The sequence below is a fragment of the Lathamus discolor genome, chromosome 9, assembly GCF_037157495.1.
Source record: "Lathamus discolor isolate bLatDis1 chromosome 9, bLatDis1.hap1, whole genome shotgun sequence".
NCBI classification, from domain to species: Eukaryota; Metazoa; Chordata; class Aves; order Psittaciformes; family Psittacidae; genus Lathamus; species Lathamus discolor.
The window spans coordinates 6,530,522-6,552,097 of record NC_088892.1 but is presented as its reverse complement, the minus strand read 5'-3'; the positions used below and the strand labels follow the sequence as shown (position 1 = coordinate 6,552,097).

The window sequence follows — 21,576 nt, the reverse complement described above, 5'->3', positions numbered from 1 at the left end:
TGTGCTGCACACTGCTTAGCACGGCAGTCCACACTCAGGTGTTCCACAGGATGAGTATTGTCTTACTTAAATAAGACAACAAACCACTGAGTAACCATCAAAAAGATTGGGGCTGGGTTAGAAATAGTAGAACTCAGCACACACAGATGCAGCATCACCTTTAGACTTACTGAATCAGGTGGCTCATCTTTTTGGGGTAGGAATGTTAAACTGCAGAGTTGTCTCTACACAGGACAGGTCCAATACATACAAGGGAAAAATGGGACTTTTGGGTACATGTCAAAACCAGAGATCTGGCTGGGGTCCTATGGGGGTGGAATTAAGAGGGAACTTCAAATTGGGTCTTTTCTTGGTCCATTACAACTGTAGGAGCAAGGCAATGGATATGTGAAGCCAGCTGAGTAAATTATCTTTCTTAATAAAGTCTTCTGTCTCCCAACCTACTCAGACTTTGAGGTTTGCCTTTTATTTTTCCCCCTAAAAGTCATATCAGAATTATTTTTGCTATACAAACATCAATACAGCAGGTTTTGTGTTCAGCCAGGCTGGAGTCTGCACCTAAACTACACCAGCAAAGAACAGGAAATATAGGTCTCAAAACTCACATTTTCCTCCATATTTGATTCCCTTTCTATTTGTCATTAGTAAAATCATCATCATGCGTTTTGAAGACCACTAGAATCAGAACAAGTTTTCCCCCTGACTCCAGGTGAGCTCTTCAGGGGCATTTTCTTCACAGCACTTGTGTGAGTTCAGTGAAGTGGTCCCGGTTCTCCACTAAACACGATCCCAGCTCTCAGGGCAGCACATTCAGTTTGCACAGATCTCTCTTTTCTGCCTTGCTACAGTGGATGTGCTTGCAGCACACCAGACACAGTCCATGCTGACTGCTGGGCCCTCTTGCTGTTCTTTAAGGAGCTGTGATCAGTCGTCTGAGTTCCTGCACCTTCATGGTGTAGCCATAAGCACCTTTACGGGCAGCTGTTTCCTTCACAACAATCGGAGCTGACATCAAATGTTTACAGAAGGATGATACTAGCATCTCTCTGCTATCTATCTGCCAAAATTAGCAATTTGCTCATGGCAGATGGCTCCAAACTAATCTGGTTCACAGATGGGACTGCAAATGCAACTCCTCAATAATGAGAGTAAAAAGAAAAGGGATCTCAGTATTTATGACTGTGATTCAGTTTGTTGCGGTGGACCAGAGGCCTGACTCAATGAGATCTCAACAGACACCTGTCCATATGGCTTCCAAAAGAAGGATCTTTACGGAAATAAAGCCTAGAAGAATATGTTTGTGAAGAGGAAACTATAGAGAATAAAAGGCAAGTTTTCAGTCTTAGTTGTGAATCCTCAGATACCTGCTTGTGGAAGGTACTGCACTTGATAGTATTAGTGAGCTTCAAATCTGACTGCAAAAAATCCTTTTCTAGATGAGCTGATGAGTGAAAATCTGCCTTAATCTTTGTGTAAACATGACGGCTTAAAAGCCTCGAGGCAATCTTTTGTGAACCAGAAGTTATGTTGCATTAAACCATTTCATTCTTGCCCAAGTCCAGTAACTTTCTTAATCCAATGCGGCTTAGCTTAATTTTCCTCCTCGCATAGGGCTCTTTATATGCAGAGTCTGGAGCAAAGTTTAGCTCTTACCATCACCAGCCCTTGATTTCTGCAGACTTGCTGATACTTATGAGATGTGCAGGCTCATTACCAGCATTGTCAGCCCTGCGCTATCACTGACAGGACTTTTTAAGTCAAAAGAAACAGATCAGTTGTCAGATACCTCCTGACATAAAAGGCAGATTCTGCAGGCAATTGGAGAGAAGAGTTTTAGAAGCGGTTGGTGTTCCTCATGCCCTGCCATGTCTCATCTGCAGGCAAGTGCACAGAGGTGCCCTGCGGCAGGACTGGGGGTTGTAGGTGTGAGAAACATCATCCTGTCTCATTACCCAAAGAGAGACTTGTGGACTTCCCTACAACTGTTAAGCCTTGCAGCACTAGCTCTTAGCCTAGAAGCTGAGGATGGATGTGGGGACGTCACTCATACACAGGGTGAACAAATAAGTCTTGCTTACATGGTGGTAATAGATACATAATGTAGGGAGCATTACAAAGGTGTGAGGTACAACGAAGTGATCAAATAAAGGCCAAAGTGCAAGCAGACCCGTGTACCCCTTCTGCAGTGCTAACCCTTGCATACCAGCAGGATTGGTGTTTTTCCTTGAGTTTAAAAGGTTTGGCTAATTCAGGAAGGTGTTGCTGACACCTGGGCATCTGTATCGAGGAATTCTATAGGCATGGCCTGTTGTCACTGAATTCCTGCTGTCAAGCACTAAGAGAGAGGGTAACAGGCTGTGGTGTGACTCAGTGCAGATACTGTGCCCTTTGGTATGACTCAAACCAGCCATTACCATGTTAATGTGAGAGGTCCACAGTGAAAAGGGAAGGCTGAACCTGTTAGATAGAAACACGGGTTCTGAAGAATAGAAGCAGTTAAGAAAAACTGGCCTCAACTTCTCAGTACAAAAATATTTGAAAGACACACTAAGGAAGAAAGATTGTGTCTGAAAACAGAAAACTAGTTGTTACTGCTCCAAAGCCTAATGGCTCTGCTTGCATCCAAGCTTTTCATTATTGGTATTGATGCAGTAATAATTCACAGCTACAGTTAACATGCCTTTGACATTGGCGGCTGCCTTCAGAATGATTCCCATCTAATTAAACTAAGCAACAGAGAAATCAAAGACCACTTCAGTTAATGATTACATTTAACTGGGAATTTCTTTCCTCTCTCCCCAGTGCCTTCCTCCCTGACTAATCTTAAATCCTTGAGAAGGAGGTGTGAGGTAAAATGAAGAACTCGGTGATGTATTGTGTAGACCCAATGAGTGGCATCAGAGCTAGGGCTTGGAGGCTGCAGCTACCAGACGTCTGACAGTGGCAAAGAAGTCACTGGCCCCTCCTCCCAGGCCAACATGAAGTCTGTTATTAGCTCCTAGGAGAGCTGATGGGGTCAGGGCAAGAACTGCATTGCAACATGCACAGGCATGTCGTGCTTTTAATTTAACATATAGACAGGTGGAAAAGTCGGGAATGCACTGTTGCACAAGGTGCTTCCCAGGGAGTTATCTGTATTAATGTGTTGGAATGATCTTAACAACACTTGCCTGCTTTGGACTCTCTATTGATCTGTTGATGAAGGTTTTAAGTTTCAGAAAACCATATTTCATTACCTATGCAACGTCCATGCATGTGCCGAGTTTATTCACCACCCTTTGCTCATAAGCCCTAATTTCAGCACTAGCTGCTCCCTTACATCACAGAACACAAGGTTTTGCCTCTGGTCTGTACGACTTCTGAAACCCTTGAGGGGCTTTTGACATGGCTATCTAGATTCACTGATACAAATATGCAGGAGAGTCTGCGTGCTGCAATAGTCGCAACCTATTTTCCAAGGGAAGCTTCTTTGTATGGGGAAATTAAACATGAATTACAGGCTCCTCCAAAACAAAGCTCTGGGATCCATAAAGAATTGCAGGATGGTTTAGTAGAAGTCCCCTAGTCCTCATCTGGCTGTTGAATAGAGCTGTGCTTGGGTTTGCAAAACAGAATGGCACCTTTATGGCTTGTTTATCCCTGTGATGGACAGTCTTTTGGTTGCAGTGGGGGGGTGTGTGTTAGCATCAGAAATAAGAAACAGTCACTGCCTGAGTGGTAATAATAAAGGAAGATCACAACCACGCAGATTTTGTTCTCATGTGAGACCCTGCCATCTGTCTAGATTGTCATTTCTTTGCTACCACAAATTCAGGGATCTTTTCGGAAGCCACAGTGTCTTCTTGGTTAGTATCAGAATGCCAAAAGCACAGCTCAATAGTCAGAATGGGGAGAAATGCAGCCTCCTGGCTTGTGAGCATCAAGATGTGCTTGTGCAGCATCAAACAGCGCTGGGCTGGCACCAGATGCAGCCACTCGCTCCTCCCTGTGATGTCGTCTTATGATTTTATCTCATTCTTTTTTTAAAGGCATGTGATTGAATAGGAACACAACCCCACTTCTCCCAAGCAAAAAGCCTTCCCTTTTCAAGCCCTTTTAGCAACATATTACCTCACCTAAACTTAATGAAACATCTCTCATCCATACACAGTAATAAATTACAGGAAATAGGCACATTTTATGTACAAAGATGACATAGAAGGCTATAGATAGCATGATTATTAGCCTGTATTAGCACATCTTGTCCTTGTTGCCATTAAGAAGAGAAAATAGAGAGGCCAGATAAAATTAAGAACCTGGATGATGACATTCCAAGCCCTTAAATGTAGTTATGAATGGGATTAAGTAAGCTCTTTAAATTCATTTCCAAACTTAAAAACATTTAAAATGTTTAGGATTTAGTTTTTCTTTTTACTCAAAGCAGCTGCTCCTATCACAGAGTAACTCTTAAAATGACTGAAGGTGAGAAAATGAACAAGCAGCATTTTATATTTCCAAACGAGAAAACAAAATCAACCCAACCCAGCTTCAGGCACATATGAACTAGTCTGCCTGTCCAAGCCGTACAAGACAACTAGATTTACTCTCATGTCAGCAATACGGAACTTATACACCTGAGATGGTATCAGGGGGTCGCAGGAAACAGGTCCAGCAAGCAGCCAGGGAATCTCTGTACAAGGCTGTGGTAGATCCATAATGTGCTGTGAGCCAGGTTCTGATGTCACTTGCACCATGTAATGCCTGGATTTGTAACAGTCCCAAGCTTTTGTCCCTTGTTTGTTTTACCGGACAAGTGAAGCTAGCCCCAGGCTACATAAGCATATAAAAACCAAGATTCATTTGATGGTTGGCCATATCAGAGAGGTAATACAACATAACATGTAAGTTGTCGCTACAATGAACTTCTCAACTGCTCTTGCAAAGTCATAACCAGGAGAGGGTGCAATTGCTCATGGCACAACACTGGTCTTGCTTCTCTAGGCAACGGTAGGCACTCGCTAGTCCCTCTTCCGGCTGGGTTCAGTTCTTAGCTGGAGCAAGACAGGAATTCAAGGCAAAGCAGACCTCAAGAACGCACTTCATTTAAATAGAGGAGGTTCAAACACAAACCAGGTCTTTAACAGCACCCCTCTGTGACTTGGAGAATAAACTCCACACTGATTGTGCCCTTTCTGCATTTCATCCTCAAGCGCCTCATCTTACTTCCTCCTCTCGCATCAGAAAGGGAGAGTGGCTTAGAGGAGAATGTGCTCACTCTGGAACAAGTTGCCACAGGCCATTTAAATGCATATTTACAAAATCCTTTCCCTCTGAAGGCTTCTCTCTGGATTCCTCTGTTTTAATCCCCAACAAAAGAGACGTTATTATATAGCATCAACCACAAATGATGACATCTTTTGACAATCTTTCTGGCTGTGCTGCATTTCCTAAACACATGGCTGAGCACAAGCTCTGATGCACTTCTGCCACTGTCAGATGCACTAAGTTTCATTTCAGCTCTGAAAACTGATCCCTTGGGTCTACCTCCATTTTCAAACACATGGATAAGAAGCTAAATTAAACCTTGAAGAATCTAGAGCAGATATAGCTGTATTTTGCTTTTGTTTATTGGTTGCGGATAAAAAAGTTTGATTATACAGATATCACAAACCTAATTTTCCACATTATTTCAGTAGGAATGCATCACATCATGCTGTTTTTTAATCAAAGGTACCAATTTCAGTGTTAATATGTGCCATCTGGTAAACTTGTATCAGAATTTTGCTTCCTACAAGGCACTAAAAGGTGTTAATGTTCCCCATTCTGCACTATCAGTCTCAGGGGTAGAGACTTTATGTGGCTTTATAGGCATGTAGGTCAGTGAGCAGAAGGAGCCTTTTCTTTACCTGGATATTCTGGGACAGCTGTATTGAAATCACTGGAATACTTCAATAACAACAGTAGAGCTTGCCCAAAGGTACTTCTGTAACCACCTGTGCTTTATGCCAGAGTTACAAACTTGTTCATAACCAGTACAAAAGCCCTTAAAGTCCATTACTTTGTTATCCATTCGTGGTGTTCATTATATTTCATTAACCAAATTGCATCATTTCAGTCAATGAATTGCTCTTTAGAGAAAAAACAACCTCCCTATTAATATAGCTACTGTCATTGCTCTGGTAGAAGCTGTCTCTCAAGGCATCTCTGATTAAGATACTTGGTTATTGAAACCTGCACCACTGCATCAACTAAAATGAATGCTTAAATTCATAGCGGCACATAACGTTTTTCTGAAGTCCCACATGAAGAAACAAATGCCCCTGAGGTTCTGGCAATGAAAGAATTTGTTTACGGGTTTAGGCAAGGAGCAGCCTTCAGCTGGTTATGCCAGTCACAATACTGATGTTTTTCAAGACCCTTTTGCTGGTAACACAGCTGACCCGCAGTCTGGCAACACTGACTGCATCTCTCTGGCTCTATTTATAGAGCTGCAGCGAAAGTACCACAGGATTCTGAACAAAATCACAGTCACTGCTAAAGCTCCGTCTGACCACTGAGCACAAAAGCCTTTTAGAATGACAGAAATCGGCTGTACCCGTTACATGCTTGTGGATGACAAACACGCCTCCCCCATAGGGCTGCATGCAGAAAAGCAAACTAGAGAGGGGAAGTCGTTGCTCAGTAAGTTACCCAGGCTTCCAGTTCTATAAATGCTAAATCTGAAGTTTTCCAGTGAGGTTGCACGGGTTGGTTTTGTTTAATAAAACATTGTTTTGGCAATTGAAGTATTTTATAACATACAGTTGTATCAAAGTTATGCAAGCTGAAAATAATGCAGATTAATATGTGTACTGTTTATTATGGTCATACTTACAATTTATTACATTGGTCCAGGTGAGGTGCTAGTTTATAGAATGGAGATGGCTTGAAAATGGGGCAATTCCACCTGTAACAGGTAAAAGCATTATTATTGTCAAGCAAAAGTGGAAACACCCTCGATGCCAGACAGGACACTTATTTAAACTGCCTCTGACACAAGAAACAGTCAGAGATTAAAAACAGCTTCAGAAGGTAAAGGACCCTTTGGTTAGTCTTTGCTTTACTTTCTAGGTACTCTCTTTCCAGATCAGGTCTGAAGCACTGACAAGTTGTTCTCTAGGGAGACTGCAGCTGTGAGCACAAGTAAAGATGAACGCTGAGGAGAGACCCGAGTATGAAGGGAGCCTAAGAGGGGTACCAGGCCATAATCAGGACTATCAGTATAGAAAGGCAGGAAAGCATACAGAGAGACAGGAACAGGAAGCCATCCCCAAACCAGCCATTAGACAGAGCCACACTCTCCTTGGAGTTCAAGATTTTGCACTTAACCGGCAAATTCCTTTGCTGAGAACAGCTTCTTTTCACTTAGTCATCCTTTTTATACACATAGATAGATGGCATACTGTAGAAAGGCTATAGCTTGCTTTTAAATCTTCTGGTGTTTAAATGTGGATATTAGCTTCCATGGTCCTTAAAAACCTGGCAGAAGATACATGCATATTAGCCTTTTAGCTTGGTTGAGGAGCATATTTGAGCTGTATCTCCTTAACCTCCCCATTTACTGTGCTTCGGTTCACAACACTGCACAGCCTCAGAGCGCTGGAGCTGCATTGCTTTTACACAGCACTAAACCAGAGCACGTGCTCCAGGGGCCCTCAGCCACCAGACTAGAGTAAGACCAGAGTAAAACTTCTGAAAGACCTACAGTAAAGCCATTGGGTCTTCAGTACTAGGTTTGGGGTGGGGGGGTTTTTGCCCTGTATTTCTGCTCCTCTTACACTGTACTAGTTACTAACATAAGCAGAGATTCTTACTCTTCCTATCCAGAGCTTCTTTCCAGCAGTGCAGTATTTACTGGAAAACTTGTTTTTTACGTGAGCTAATCCTCCATTTTCCTCTCAAATTCCTTAAGCTTGTTTCTTTCCCCCCAGTCTTTTAAATAAAGGGGATTTTTCACTCACTGCAGTACCGTTCAGAGAAGCAGCGGTGGCAAGCAGCCTACCTTTATGAGGATTAAGTCTAGAAAGGTGGTAGCAAGCATTCAGTCACTTGCTAATGGTAGTTAATTTCTTCAGTGAACATTACCAAGATGAAATACAGACAAGGCACACACTCCTATGCAAGTAGTGGCAATAAGGTTCTGAAGGACTCAGCTTAACAGCTTGTGTCAGGTGATGAGGTTAATGGAAAAGAACGTTATTCAGGTCACCTAATGAAAATAACCTTGGTGGAGCTTAGCAGAGCCCTGGGGTAGAATAATTTATTCCTCATCTGCTTCCATCACTGTAAGTTAACCCAAGACACAGAAGCAGCTGATTTAAACATGCGCTCGGCCTGTCAGAGTAGTGCAGAAGGAACATCAGCAATTATAACGCATTGTCGTCAGCTCTGTTGCCCCTCCAGTGATGATACATGGAGTACATCCCTCAGAGCAAAGGCTGGCTTTGCATATCCCCATCTTTAAAACCAGACACTTTAAGATGCAGGTTACCAAAGCACTGTGCAAGGGGCCAACAGAAATACTGACCACGAGATATGAACTTTTTAGCCAACGCGTGGCCTTTGGAGCAGGCAGGCATGGACACGAGGCCACAGCAGCCATCGTTCACACTCTTCTGTCTGGTGTTTCGGTGGCATGTTTTGTTGCTCAGCTAAAATCAGAAATAAGCTTCAGCTCCTATGATTGAGGCCTTCCACTGATCTGCTCCCAGGCCCCAGGGAGCCTCTATGTCTCTGCACCACCATTTCCCTTCTTATCCCTTAATTAAAGGTATTGGAAGCTGCCCAGGAAAACATGCCTTCCACACAGCAGCCTGAGCCCAAACAAGCAGTGCTCCTGTTCAGGACCTGTGATATGAGCCAGAATAAGGGATTTAACATCACTTGATGGATAGCCCCACTTTGATCCCAGACCTTGGGACAACCATTTTGAGAGCCCTAGATACAGATTTAGGAAGCCTTAGGAGCAGGCAGGAGCAGACAAGATTAGCACTATCCCCACCTGCAGCATTACTACCTGTCTGCAAGTGCCCATTTCATATTCTGAGCAACACAAACACCTCACTTGGGTAAAGATGAAAATCCTTTTCACAGCCCTGGGTACAGTAACTTCCATACAGAAAAACAAGATGAAACTTGACAGTAATGGGAATGATAGAAGGGGAAAACAGTCTTCCTCTGAGGCAGAGGCTCTGAATACAGCAGCCAGTGACTGACTGGAAAAGGAGGGGAAGCGAGATAAACGCAGCTATTCAGGCATCAGGGCTTAAAAAAAAATTGCTTCTAAGGCAGAGGAAAAAGAAACACCTTTACCTTTCTCTTGACATTTAACAAAGCACCTAAACAAGGCAAACAAAGCAAAAGAAAGTCAAAAACCTCACAAAGGGAGCTGCTTTCAGCTGTTTGTTACCTGAAACACATTTACCCAACCTTGCTAAGAGAGACCAAGCCCTCCGTGACCCACAGCAGATCCTCACCACTGCTCTCTTTTCTTCCCATGAGCTGTATTTGTAGGCTCCCCCCCACCCGGCAGCCTCTGTAGGGACCAGCCTCCTTAGCACATCCTCTTTACACCTGTGTGTCTGTTGGCTGCCAGAGATTTAACTCCTCATGTGCCACATCCGCAGTAACAAACCTGTAGGACTCCCAAAAATACCTCCAGCCACCCGGTGAGCCCTGGTCCAGCAAATAACCCTGTACCTCGGTGTGGGGCAACCTTTGGGAGAGCGCTGTGTGTTGTCAACAGCCTGCTGTCGCGTCTGGCTTATGGAGAGGTTTATCAGTCAACTACAGCCCCGGAGTCTTTAGCTCTTTAGCGCTGTAGAGGCACTTAACTCCCAGGGAACTCAGATTCAGAGGTTAGAGCTTCACTGTCTCATAAGCAGTCTTAGGCGCAGCCCACAGAAGGATTTCTAGCAGGTTACTTCCTGCTACTTTATCGCCTCTTTACTTCTGGATTTTCACAGGCTGACTCATGTTTCCTATCATTAGGGCTCTTTGACAATAGCTTCTCTGAAACACCTCTGACATTTGCGAGGGGAAATGGGCCTACTGTTCACCAAACCCAGCAATCACCCCCTGAGCAGCAGGATGCCAACCGCCAGGGCAGGAGCGGTGGGCACACGGAGTACAGTATGCTTGAGTAATGATTAACACACAACAAAGAGAGCTGCCTCTGCTGCAAATGGAAACACACTGCGTGCTTCGGATGTAAGAGCATTTTGGTCTAATTTTGCACTCTGCATATAGTAATAAGTCACAACAGGGTGTGCATTAAGCTCATCTTTTGAGAAGTGCAACAGTAGCTGAATAATGCACACCCTGGAGTGTCTTATTTGTAGTGGACTATGGCTCATTAATTTTACATTTAGATTTTTTCAAACCCATTAAAAAAAAACCCAAACCACCAGCTCTATTCTAAGGGCAGTTATGTAATGTATCCTGCCACGGAAAGGTATGTTCACATAAAAACAGTGGGCAAAAGGTGAGGAAGAGCTTTGCTCAACTGCCGGTCAGTGTTTGGTTTGGTTTGTGCAAGGCCATCTGCAAGCACGTCCTTGGCATGCCAGTGCAGATATATAACGCAAATAATTACAGTTATTGAAGCCTAGTCAGTGTTCACTATTTTTCTAGACTTTCTTTTTGTGTAATCACCTGGGTCTTTTGCCTTTCTTTTTCCGTACAAAATTCCACCTTTTGGTATGTGAGCCAACACCCATTTCAGAACAGGTAGAAAACATTCAGGTGGGGATGTGACTGCCTTTTACACCAGGCTGGGAGCTGAATCGTCACAGGTTCCTGCTCAGGAGGCAGACAGGCATGATCTGGGGGAACACGGTTTTGCCAGAATAGGAGAGGTGTGAGTGTGCACGGATACAACAGGATTTAAAGAACAGAGGGTGTTGTAAAAGCTCTGTTTTGTTACGGCATCACTTCAAAAGCATGAAGGAGGGTCATCTGATTTCTGCTGTTCCACATGAAATATGACTGTGGTTTATCCCTTTGCATAGGTTCCAACCTTGATGATGGACACCCAGTTTTCGGAATTCACTCCAGACATCACCCCAATAATGCTGGCGGCTCACACCAACAACTATGAAATCATCAAACTGCTTGTCCAAAGACGGGTAACAATTCCACGCCCACACCAGATCAGATGCAACTGTGTGGAATGTGTCTCCAGTTCAGAGGTGGACAGCCTGAGGCATTCCAGATCAAGGCTGAACATCTACAAAGCCTTAGCCAGCCCTTCATTGATTGCCTTATCAAGTGAGGACCCCATCTTGACAGCTTTCCGACTGGGCTGGGAGCTCAAGGAGCTCAGCAAAGTGGAAAATGAGTTCAAGGCTGAATATGAAGAGCTTTCACAGCAGTGCAAGCGTTTTGCTAAGGACCTTTTGGATCAAGCGCGGAGTTCCCGAGAATTGGAGATCATTCTCAATCACAGAGATGATCAAAGCGAAGAGCTGGATCCCCAAAAATGTCATGATTTAGCAAAGCTAAAGGTAGCAATAAAGTATCACCAGAAAGAGGTAAGAGTCATCTCAATGTGAAGGTGTGTGAAGGCTTCATGTGTTGGGTAAAATAATTCATATCTCCAGTCTCCACGGATTCTTTCAGGGTTGACAGCAGGATGAGTTTGGATTGAGCGGAGAGCCCTGTGCAAATGAGTTAGTTGCAAACCAGGAGGTTCAGTGCACCCTGGTGACAGACGTGAATCTGGTGACAGTTGAGGGCAACAGGACTGGGACTTGCTGCAGTGGGTTAGGGCTTCTGCAGCACCGACACTTTCTGTTTCAGGTACTTTAACCCCATGTCATTGTAACCCAACACCCTGCAAAGAACAGCCTTCAAAGATTTCCAGGTTTATTTGCTCCAAAAGCTTTTCCCAGTAGCTGCTTTTACACAGGAACCAAGGTGTCTTGACTCCAGGAAACAATACAATATACAAATCACTTCCTCCAACCACCAAACGCTTCCTAGCACCCATTCAACACTAACTCAGAAGGGCCAGAGAAACAACAGCAGCAGCAAAGAGCAGGGGGGATCAGGAGCACTCTCACGGTCCCAGGTCTCCATGTTGCCATAGGTCAGAATGCTTGTGTGATGCTAGGAGGTGGATCAGGACATGCAAATACTTCTTCACACCTGGGACACCTCAGGTTTATTCTTGCTCTTGGATTCCTCTGCGATTTAGGAACTGAGAAGCAATTCCCAGAAATTTAAACCCCTGCCTGTAGAACCAGAAAGGAAACACATTCTTCAGCTAAAGGGCACAGAGTCTTTCAGAAGCCCTGCAAATCCAGAGATTTATAAGCTGATTCAATAAAGGCCATGAACCCAAGGAGAATGCCTGCAACAGTTTCATTAGTTGGCTCTGGATTTTCTTTCTCTTTCCAAAGGTGGACATTTAGTACCATTTAGTAGATGATACATATTTGTTGGCAGTGATGTTCCAGGTTATCTGAAGGAGGAATTTAGCTTGCTTAGTTAAGGAGTGAATTGCTGTGTCTATTACTTTCTTCAGTGTCCAGAGAGTGACAGGAGTGGCAGAAAAGCCTGCTACATTCCTCTTTTCACTTCCTTCCCCACATTTGATGCTTTGTTTTGTGCACTGATCCAGGTGAGGACAGCCTGATATGATGCATTCCGCCTCCCTTAATGGCTGCTTCTGACATCCAGGTACAATAATCAAGAAGGGAAAGATGCAGATTTTCCTTTCTTCTTTGGCCTGTTATGCCTCCTGAGTACCAGCCCCTTGATGCAACAAGCTGGAGATGAAGTCTCAAGGTTTCTGGGATCTTACACTGGTCACTTACTGCTCTTACTGGGCAACTCCAGTGCAGTGTCAGCAAGGCTCACTTGGATTCATGTCAGCTTGTGTTTTTCACTCTAGCTGACAGTGAGGTGACACCATAAGTGCTTTAGGGCCACAAACAAGTAGTGAAGAGTTAGTCTGGAAAAGGGTAATACAGTAAATCAGATCAAATGTTCCTTGAATTTAAGAAGGGCCAGAAACTCTACTTCTGTTTTATTTACTGGCCTGATAACCACAGATGCTGCATGCACACACATCCGTCAGCAGCCAGGATACCATTGGCTCTGCTCTGTGTAGATCACTGCTGATTTCGATGTCTTGTCGCAGTTCAAGCTCGCTGTTGACATCCAAGCATAAATCTGTGGCTACCCTTACCTTGTGTTCACGTTAAGAAACTGCAGGTCTGGAGCAGCTCACTATTTGAAATGTAGTACTCAACAGTCCTGAAGCTCTTTTATTTTAAGTAACAAATTGTTAATCTTTCCTTGCTTAACAGTTTTAATCTCTTTTTTTTTCAGGCATAGTTGACTGAATTCCAAGCATATGGACAAATTCCATGTTTTGTGACATATTCATGACAGTTCCAGCATAGAAGTGATAGCAAATCTGTTCTGTGTTGCCAGCTAAAGACAGTTCTGTTTCCAGGTGGAACACTGGTGGGCTGGGACAGAATGAATGAGTTTGGTAAACCAGCACTACCGAACCCCATCATCCTACCTACTTATTCCCACACACCTGGTGCAGCCTGCAGCATGGCGTTGTATGCAACAAAATATTGCAGTTGTTCTTTTATCATGATATTTAGTCCAATGCAAAACACCAAGCAAGATGCAAATGTCATTGCCAGCTTCTGGATAAAGCGAGTAGGAGCGTTTGTCAGGGAGACACCAAGAAAGGCCTTTTAGTCATGATTGAAGTGTATCAAACTGAGAGAGATTTTGTGGGGATGGGGAGGAAAATAGAAGCAAGTTTGGTTCCATGAAAGACAGTTCTGCAGAGAGAAACAGCAGGATTTTTAAAAGTAGATCATCTTGTTCCACTGAAGCTTTTTATGTCTTCACGTTAAATGGGATTGGATTGGATGGAGAAGCTTTTCATGTCTTAAAGTTGACAAAGTCACAAGTCAAATCTTTAGCAGCCTAAGATGAAAATCCCAAGTGGACCTTGGTTACTTTCTGTGTCTGTGAAACTTGTTACCTCAGTTGTTAATTCTTTATATTCAGCATAAGGAATGTGTAATCTCCCATTGATTTTACATTAATTGCTAGCCAAATTCCCTGCAGCTTTTTTTGTTTTGAGAGAAATAAGCCTCAAAATTTCCCACCCAATGTGAAATTGTTCCATTTCAGCTTAATCAGGCAGAGATGTTCAACATCTGTCTAGAGAAGTTGTTAGGAAGGATTGGTAAAGAGATCGTTGCCTTTGGATGGAGGGGCTCTACTGTGTGTTTTGGGAAGGTAATAGATCTGAAAGTTATTATTTCTTTGTACCAGCCTAAGTGATGTGGGAATTCAAGAGTACTCTTCACAAGCCACGTTATTGAGTGCTCTTCTCTCCCAGGCGTTCCAGATGAACCCACTGCGTGTTTGGTTTTCCCCCATTGCACTTCTGTGCTGAAGAGTAGGTACTGGTCTGATCCAGGTACAGAAAAGTAACAGCATTTACATTTCTAGTGCAGGTTGATGATCTCCAGCAATGAACATACAGGACTGAATAAAATCCTGATGGGAAAAGCTCAATATCAATGGGTAGCTCTTGTTCCAAACTGGGCCCGTGGAGGAAAGCTTTTTTAAAGCTAGTTAGGCTGCTTAAATACGCAGGTAGGTAGGCAATAAGATTTTAAACAGAGTATAAGGTGGTTAAGTGCCTGAATCCTGATGGAGATTAGACACTTACCTTGCTGAGGCATTTTGGAATTCCACTGCTGAATTAGCTGCATCTCTTGGAGAAAAGCATAATCTTGTGCCGTGAGTTTTAGCGAACAGTTAGCAATCAGCCCCACCACAGACTCAAATCCCTGTTCTCTGCACTGAATCCACTAAACATGATACACACAACTTCATCTTTTGATCTGGCCTGAGTGCCTCAGTCTTCACAGTGGGCAACCTGGATGAGGGCTGCATTAGCAAAGGGAACCAGTTCACTTCAATCCTATCTCCAGAGAAATACAAGCTCCACAGAGGCTCCACCTCAGTCTGTGTCCCCAGGTAAATCCCACCAGTGCCTTTCTGCCTCATGATGCAGATGTGGGTTTAATCTTTACAGGGGTAGAAAAATCTCCCATTCTTTTCCTTTTTTCAATAGGAAAGCCTGGGAGGTACAAGGTTGGATTACTCCCAAACATTACATGTGTTAAGTGTTTTATAAAGCGTCACTCATAAGGAAGAAATAATTTTCCTTTGGAGGAGGGCCTGAACAATGGAGAAAAGATTTCTTGCTTTTCATGTTTGTTTTTAATAAGCCCCTATGTCCTAGAAGGTAAATTACTGTTTACAGAGAAGGAAAGATTTCAATTATACAGGCAAGATTAAAATGTGCCCTAAGGTAGCTTTGTAGTGTGTTTTACGGTGGTAAATGTTAAAACCATGCTGTGCAGTGTTCACAAGCTCCCTCTCCATCTCATCTTAAGTGTAGAATGACTGTGTTCTCAGCTTCAAATTAGAAAAGGACCCGATAATTTCTTTAGAAGATAGGAAGGGCCTGATAGTTGTGATCGCTCTTAGATGGCAGTCACAAAAACTGAGGGCAGCTGTAGTACGCTGGGAAATGGGATGAGTTAGATGCAGCATGGACACGTCGGTTTGCTCAATCCGCTTTTGAAAGAAATTGTTTTAATAGGATCACAGCAATTCACAGCCTAAGAAACAAGTAGGCTTTTCAGAAATGCTCTGCAGTATACGGCATTTCTCTTCGTATTATTACTTATCAAATTCTTTTATTCACGGCTAATTTTGGAAGGAGAAAGATGCTGAAAACTTAATACAAAAAGGCACAGCTCAGCTGTTGAGGATCAGTCTCTGCTTTGCTGTTGTGGCACCACATTAGCTCTGCATTTGTTAATTTGTTTGCATTTCTAAGAAAAGGTGGGGAAAAGTCAGCTCTCCGGGTCTTGCCTGTCATGTAAAGCACAGTTGTACGTACAGTGTACCATCGCTGTGTTAGAGAATTGGAGCATAGCCAGACTGCAAGTACCATTTTAATGTTCTTTAAGGTTTTTTCACATTGCCAAAACGATGTAAGGCAACCATACTGTAGCAGCGACTCAGGTCTAACGGGGCAGGTTTCTCCTTGTATATGACATTCTGCTAAGCCTCAAGAAAAGCGATATACGTTCAGCCTATTCTGCTTTCCTGCCCTCCTTCACAGGTCATTCACATCTTCAAGATGAAGTGAAACATCACAGTAGTGGGGTTTTAGTGCTTTGCATTTTTCCGGTACTGGTAGTTGCAAATGGCTGTGCAGGTTTAGTTCGTAGGTCTGCAAGAAACACACAATGCAAAGCGCTCAGAAAAAACCCATATTTTACCTGTAACTATCTTGCTTAGCAATATAGATCCTTAGACCAACAAAGTGCATGAAGTTCCCTCAGAGAAACCTTGACTGTAGTCCCTCTTACTCACTCTAATCAGTGACAGGAAAGAAGTATAATTGTTAGCTTTTCTAATTTAAAACCAGTGCTCTTCTCTGTTTCCAGGATGAGCCTTCAAAAGTTCTAGTTCTCTTTTTCCAAGACATTTACATAGACAAGTACCTCCTGAGATACAGTGCTAGAGCAAATGAATGAATAATCATTCCTGCCATGCCACATCTTTCTCAGCCGTGTCTTGACTTTCATCATCTGTGTGGCTGCAGTTAGAAGCACGGCATCATTCACCAGGGAGTATGCATAAACCTGGCAAATTTCTAAGGGCACTTTAGTTACTGTATAAAAAGAGCTTTTAAAAATATCAGAAACGCATGAAAAATGAAGTGTGAGGCCTGTGAAAATCAAAGCTCATCCACTGCACCTTGCTTGCCTGTTCTGAAAGTCATTCAGGTATCCTGATGGAAAGCCACAAGTCTTTCTTTGCTTGCAGGCAATGCTAAGTTATTCTCCTGTGGTTTTGTCTGTTTTTATGCCACACTGCCTGGAGGTGTAATGATACAGGGCTGCATATTTGTATTATGCTCTTTAAAGGCACAATAAATAGCTGTTTTGTGAGCCTGCACAACTCAGGAGGTTAATAAACAGGCTTTCACTTTCAGGGTTTTAGAATGAAGTCATACCATGTCAGGAGAAGATCTTTATTAGATGACATGAGAGAAGCAAAGCCGATCCTTGTGGAAGCTTTCTTAGTTTCTAATCACCTGGAACATCTGTATCCCTTAGGGCAGTAGATGGTGAGGATGGTGTGGTTACACTATGTCCAGATGTGTCTTTCACCCCAAACAAGAATTTAAGTTTAGGGATTTCAAAAGCACTGAATGTCCAAATGTCATCTTCCATTTTCCAACAGCATCCCTTCATTCATTATTGTAGGCAGCAAAGTTACCTTCTGGTGCATGATCAGTGGCCTATGCTAAATGAAACTGCTAAATGAACTGGCTTTCCTCAATCTCAATCCCAACAGGCAGGTGACCACCTTACAAAATCTTCCATGTATGTGGTACCATCTGAGCTGTTACCAACAGTCTCAGCAGCAGGACCTTGGGTGGCCAGTGAAGAGCCGTATCTGTACTTGCACCCTTAAAAACAGTCCTTCCTGCCAATGGCTGGTGGGGTAGCAGGGTGAGTGGTGCATCTCTTGGAGCCCCTGCTCTATGGGTTCCTGTATTGTCTCCAGACTTTGAAGAAGAATAAGAAGAAATACACAGAGAATGATGGTTCATCAGTTTGACAAAGTGGACTTGTATACTTATTTGAGGAAACAGTATTATTTGGTATATTATTCACGTAACACCAAAATGTTCAGACTTGATGAAGGTTAGCCATATATTGCAGTTGTCACAGAAGTGCAGAAGACTGTCTTTTGACAGCAAAATCATCTCTGACTAATCTTGCTGTGCACAAATATGAGAAAACAACATAAGATCAGTATGTCAGTCAAGGACAAGGGCTCTGCTGCTGTTAGTGTAATGTGTAGCAGGCAGTAAATGCCTGGATCATTCTCAAAGTCATTTTTGGAGCCTTGTGCCTCTGACTTAAATGATCTCATTGTCAAAGACAGGAAATATGTTGAGAGCTAAAGGGATTGACACTGTTTAAGGAGCATTCAAGAATGATTCAGTGGGTTTGCCAGTTCCCTTAACTTCATGTGTCCCATCAGTCTTCTTGCGAGCAAGAGGCAAGGCCTGGGAAGCCAAAGTTGAAGTACAGGACATGATTGATTGGCTTGCTCTGCACAACAGAAACTGGAAAGGAGAAGTGACACCTTGTATAAGCCAAGAGTCTTTCTACATCTGAAGGTCTAGAGTGTCTTTTAGAGTCAGCTTTATGTTAGCAGAGTACATCATGTTATTTCATACTTCACTTTGAATTATACCCTGAAATAATAAACTCTATGGAAAAAATGCTGCTATGGATTCTGCCTTTTGGATATAGAAGTGGACATTGTTATTTATCTGGTTTCTGTGAATTTCAGCTTTATTTCTGTTGCTTAGAGAAAAGCATTAGGAAATTCTTTCTATAAAGAACTGAGATTCCACTCCCCTTACACCTCTTATGTATACATCAGATTCATCATCATCCAGACGGGCCATTTAGGTGTCTCATGACTGAGAACACGTATTTCTTCACTCCAAGAAAAGTGAGATGGATAGATGGGTTAATCACAACTCCCCAAACTGAGATCTTGTGCAGCGTGGCATTTAGAAGCTGCGACTGCAGGTTTTGTGTTCTTATTCTTTCTGTGCAAACCCCAGCTGGCTGCTGAGTAAACACCCTTCAGTAAAGCATGTGTCCTCCTCGCCGTACACCAGTGATATTGCTCAGAGCAGAGGTAGCCTTTAGAGATTCCCAGGAATGAGAGAAATGTTTATTGTATGCTGGTCTGTTCTTCCCTGGATATTGGATTAGATTTACTCATTCAGGAGAAGGTAAGGTAGAAAGACAAAACGCAATTAAATAGCTTCAGCACAGATATTGCTCAAGTCAGAAAGGAAGCAAATGTAAAATATTTTTAGGACTTTTTATTAACACTAACAGGATAAAGTAGGTCTGCGTTTAAAACACTTGTGAATGACTTTTTATATTCCCCTGTTTGCTTTACTTATCACTCATTTAATGTAAATGTCAGACATCCACTAGGGAGAATAAAGCCAGCCTTTTACTTAAGTCAATACCTCCTCCACTTCAGCTAAAGCCTATGAGAGCTCCCATATTCAGTCGCAAGATCTATAACTCTTGAAGTGCGGCCTGCAGAAAGATTTAGGAAACTTCAAGGTTTTGTCTCTCAAGAGTGTTTTTTCAGTGCTCCTATAGGATGTGTCTGATATCCCCTGTTCAGCTCTTGGAAACCAGGTAGTGTGTTCTGAATTAGCTGACTCTCACTCATATCCAGCACTCGCTTGTACTGCAGCACTCTGCCTTTGGAAACCGGTCTATTGCAACCTGATCTTCACAACAGAACCAGATCCTGGAATGTTTGCTGAAATACATCCTGCAGGGATTTATTTGTCAGGGGTAGTCTCCTGTCTGCTAAAATAAACGCAGGAAAGGTTGGCTTATGTCTGGACTCTTGCTCAGGGTCTGACCCAGTTGGGCTGTGTTCTAGTGGGGAGTTTGCTAACGGGGGATGGCCTCTCTTCACCAGCCTGCCTTTCTTCAGTGAAGAATTTAGAATCTTAGGATCATAGAATAGTTTGGGTTGGAAAGGACCTTAAGATCACCCAGTTCCAACCCCCCTGCCATGGGCAGGGACACCTCACACTAAACCATGGCACCCAAGGCTCTGTCCAACCTGGCCTTGAACACTGCCAGGGATGGAGCATTCACAGCCTCCCTGGGCAACCCATTCCACTGCCTCACCACCCTCACAGTAAAGAACTTCCTCCTTATATCCAATCTAAACTGCCCCTGTTTAAGTTTGAACCCGTTACCCCTTGTCCTTTCACTACAGTCCCTGATGAAGAGCCCCTCCCCAGCATCCCTATAGGCCCCCTTCAGGTACTGGAAGGCTGCTCTGAGGTCTCCACGCAGCCTTCTCTTCTCCAGGCTGAACAGCCCCAACTTCCTCAGCCTGTCTGCATACGGGAGGTGCTCCAGCCCCTGATCATCCTCGTGGCCTCCTCTGGACTTGTTCCAGCAGTCCCGTGTCCTTTTTATGTTGAGGACACCAGAACTGCACACAATGCTCCAGGTGAGGTCTCACAAGAGCAGAGCAGAGGGGCAGGATCACCTCCTTCGACCTGCTGGTCACGCTCCTTTTGATGCAGCCCAGGATACGGTTGGTTTCTGGGCTGTGAGCGCACACTGAAGCTGGCTCATGTTCATTTTCCCATCGACCAGCACCCCCAAGTCCTTCTCTGCAGGGCCGCTCTGAATCTCTTCTCTGCCCAACCTGTAGCTGTGCCTGGGATTGCTCTGACCCAGGTGTAGGACCTTGCACGTGGCACGGTTATACCTGCTTTTAAATCCTGCTGCACAGCCATAAGTAAAACCTATAGCTGCACACATGTTTAAGCTCTCTGAGTAGAAATGAATTTAATTTCAAGCTTAAATACTTTGTTAATTGCTTCTTCCATGGGTAGATACCCAGGATTTGCCTGGGTGCCTTTGTCCTGGACTATGTGGGACTTAAATATTTAAGCCAATCCAACATGATCTTGTGAAAACTATGGTTTTAGAGGTTATTCGGGTGTTTAGAGGTTATTTGGTCTTCCTTTTTGTCAGTATTCACATCACTGGTGAATTTCCAATTGCTAGTGCTTAAGCTGAGTTCATGTCTGCTACCATCAAGAGATGTGTTATGGAGAAGACCTTTAGTTAAGATTCATGTGTCATCAGCACTTAAAATATTTTGAGAGCAGATTAGACAAAATTCTGTATAACTTGAGGCCATATGTTCATCTGTGGAGGATCTGGAGTTTGTTTTATTCACCAGCAAAGGGATTGAGTAATTTGGGTAGCACCTGGTTTTCTTGAAGGACTCTTCCAGCTTAGCTAGTGATCTTGTTAATGGCAGGAATGACTGCCGTTTGGATTTGCATCATTCGTTGTAACAGGCATCTGAGTAGCAGCTGGGTGTCTGATAGCATATTCATCCTGTATTTTCCTGAGAAAAAACTACGATCTCTGATGAGGATGTTGGGTTATAGTTCCTTTTCCCCAACTTCCACCACCATCCCTCCAACTTCGTTTCCTTCCTTCCTTCTTTTCCTGTTGCAGAAGTAGTTAACAGGATGAACATCCATTAGGTGCTTACCCTCTGCAGCTCCCACTTCAGCAGCAGAATGCAAATAGCTTTGCAGTCATTAACAAGGTTGAACTTTAAAAAGAAATGTGCTACAAAAGAGGATTTTCTTATTCATCTCACTGTTTGCAACACTGCAAGCTTGAGGAGGCTGGTATTTCTTATGTAGAATAGCTGGTCTCATAGGGCTTACTGGCTCTCTGCAGCACACATCAAATTAGGCCACAGATACTTTCTGTCTTGGGCTAATTTAGAAACATAGCTTTTTGAGGATTGCCCACTGGAATTTACTTTAAGAGCCATCAAACCGATGTAACAACCACAATTCCCTTTTCCCTCAGAAGGTCCTGT

The 21,576-nt window shown here is 43.4% G+C and overlaps 1 protein-coding gene and 1 long non-coding RNA gene across 4 annotated transcripts in view; one reads left to right on the top strand and one right to left on the bottom strand.

Moving 5' to 3' along the window:
• The window catches only part of TRPC5 (transient receptor potential cation channel subfamily C member 5), a 64,949-nt gene that overhangs the window by 4,844 nt on the left and 38,529 nt on the right, over nucleotides 1-21,576 (top strand). The window contains exon 2 of the mRNA XM_065689708.1: nucleotides 11,028-11,549. Within this exon, the coding sequence (XP_065545780.1) occupies nucleotides 11,028-11,549 (522 nt within the window). The remainder of the gene's footprint in view (nucleotides 1-11,027; nucleotides 11,550-21,576) is intronic.
• Nucleotides 3,564-9,490, bottom strand: LOC136019476 (uncharacterized). 3 transcript variants are annotated; one of them, XR_010614903.1, is made up of 3 exons: nucleotides 9,428-9,490; nucleotides 6,854-6,925; nucleotides 3,564-5,030 (listed from the first exon to the last, which is right to left on the bottom strand). It is a non-coding gene; the product is annotated as an uncharacterized LOC136019476 (long non-coding RNA). The 3 variants fall into 3 exon arrangements; XR_010614902.1 differs by lacking the exon at nucleotides 9,428-9,490 and adding an exon at nucleotides 8,546-8,648; XR_010614901.1 differs by lacking the exon at nucleotides 9,428-9,490 and adding an exon at nucleotides 8,560-8,648.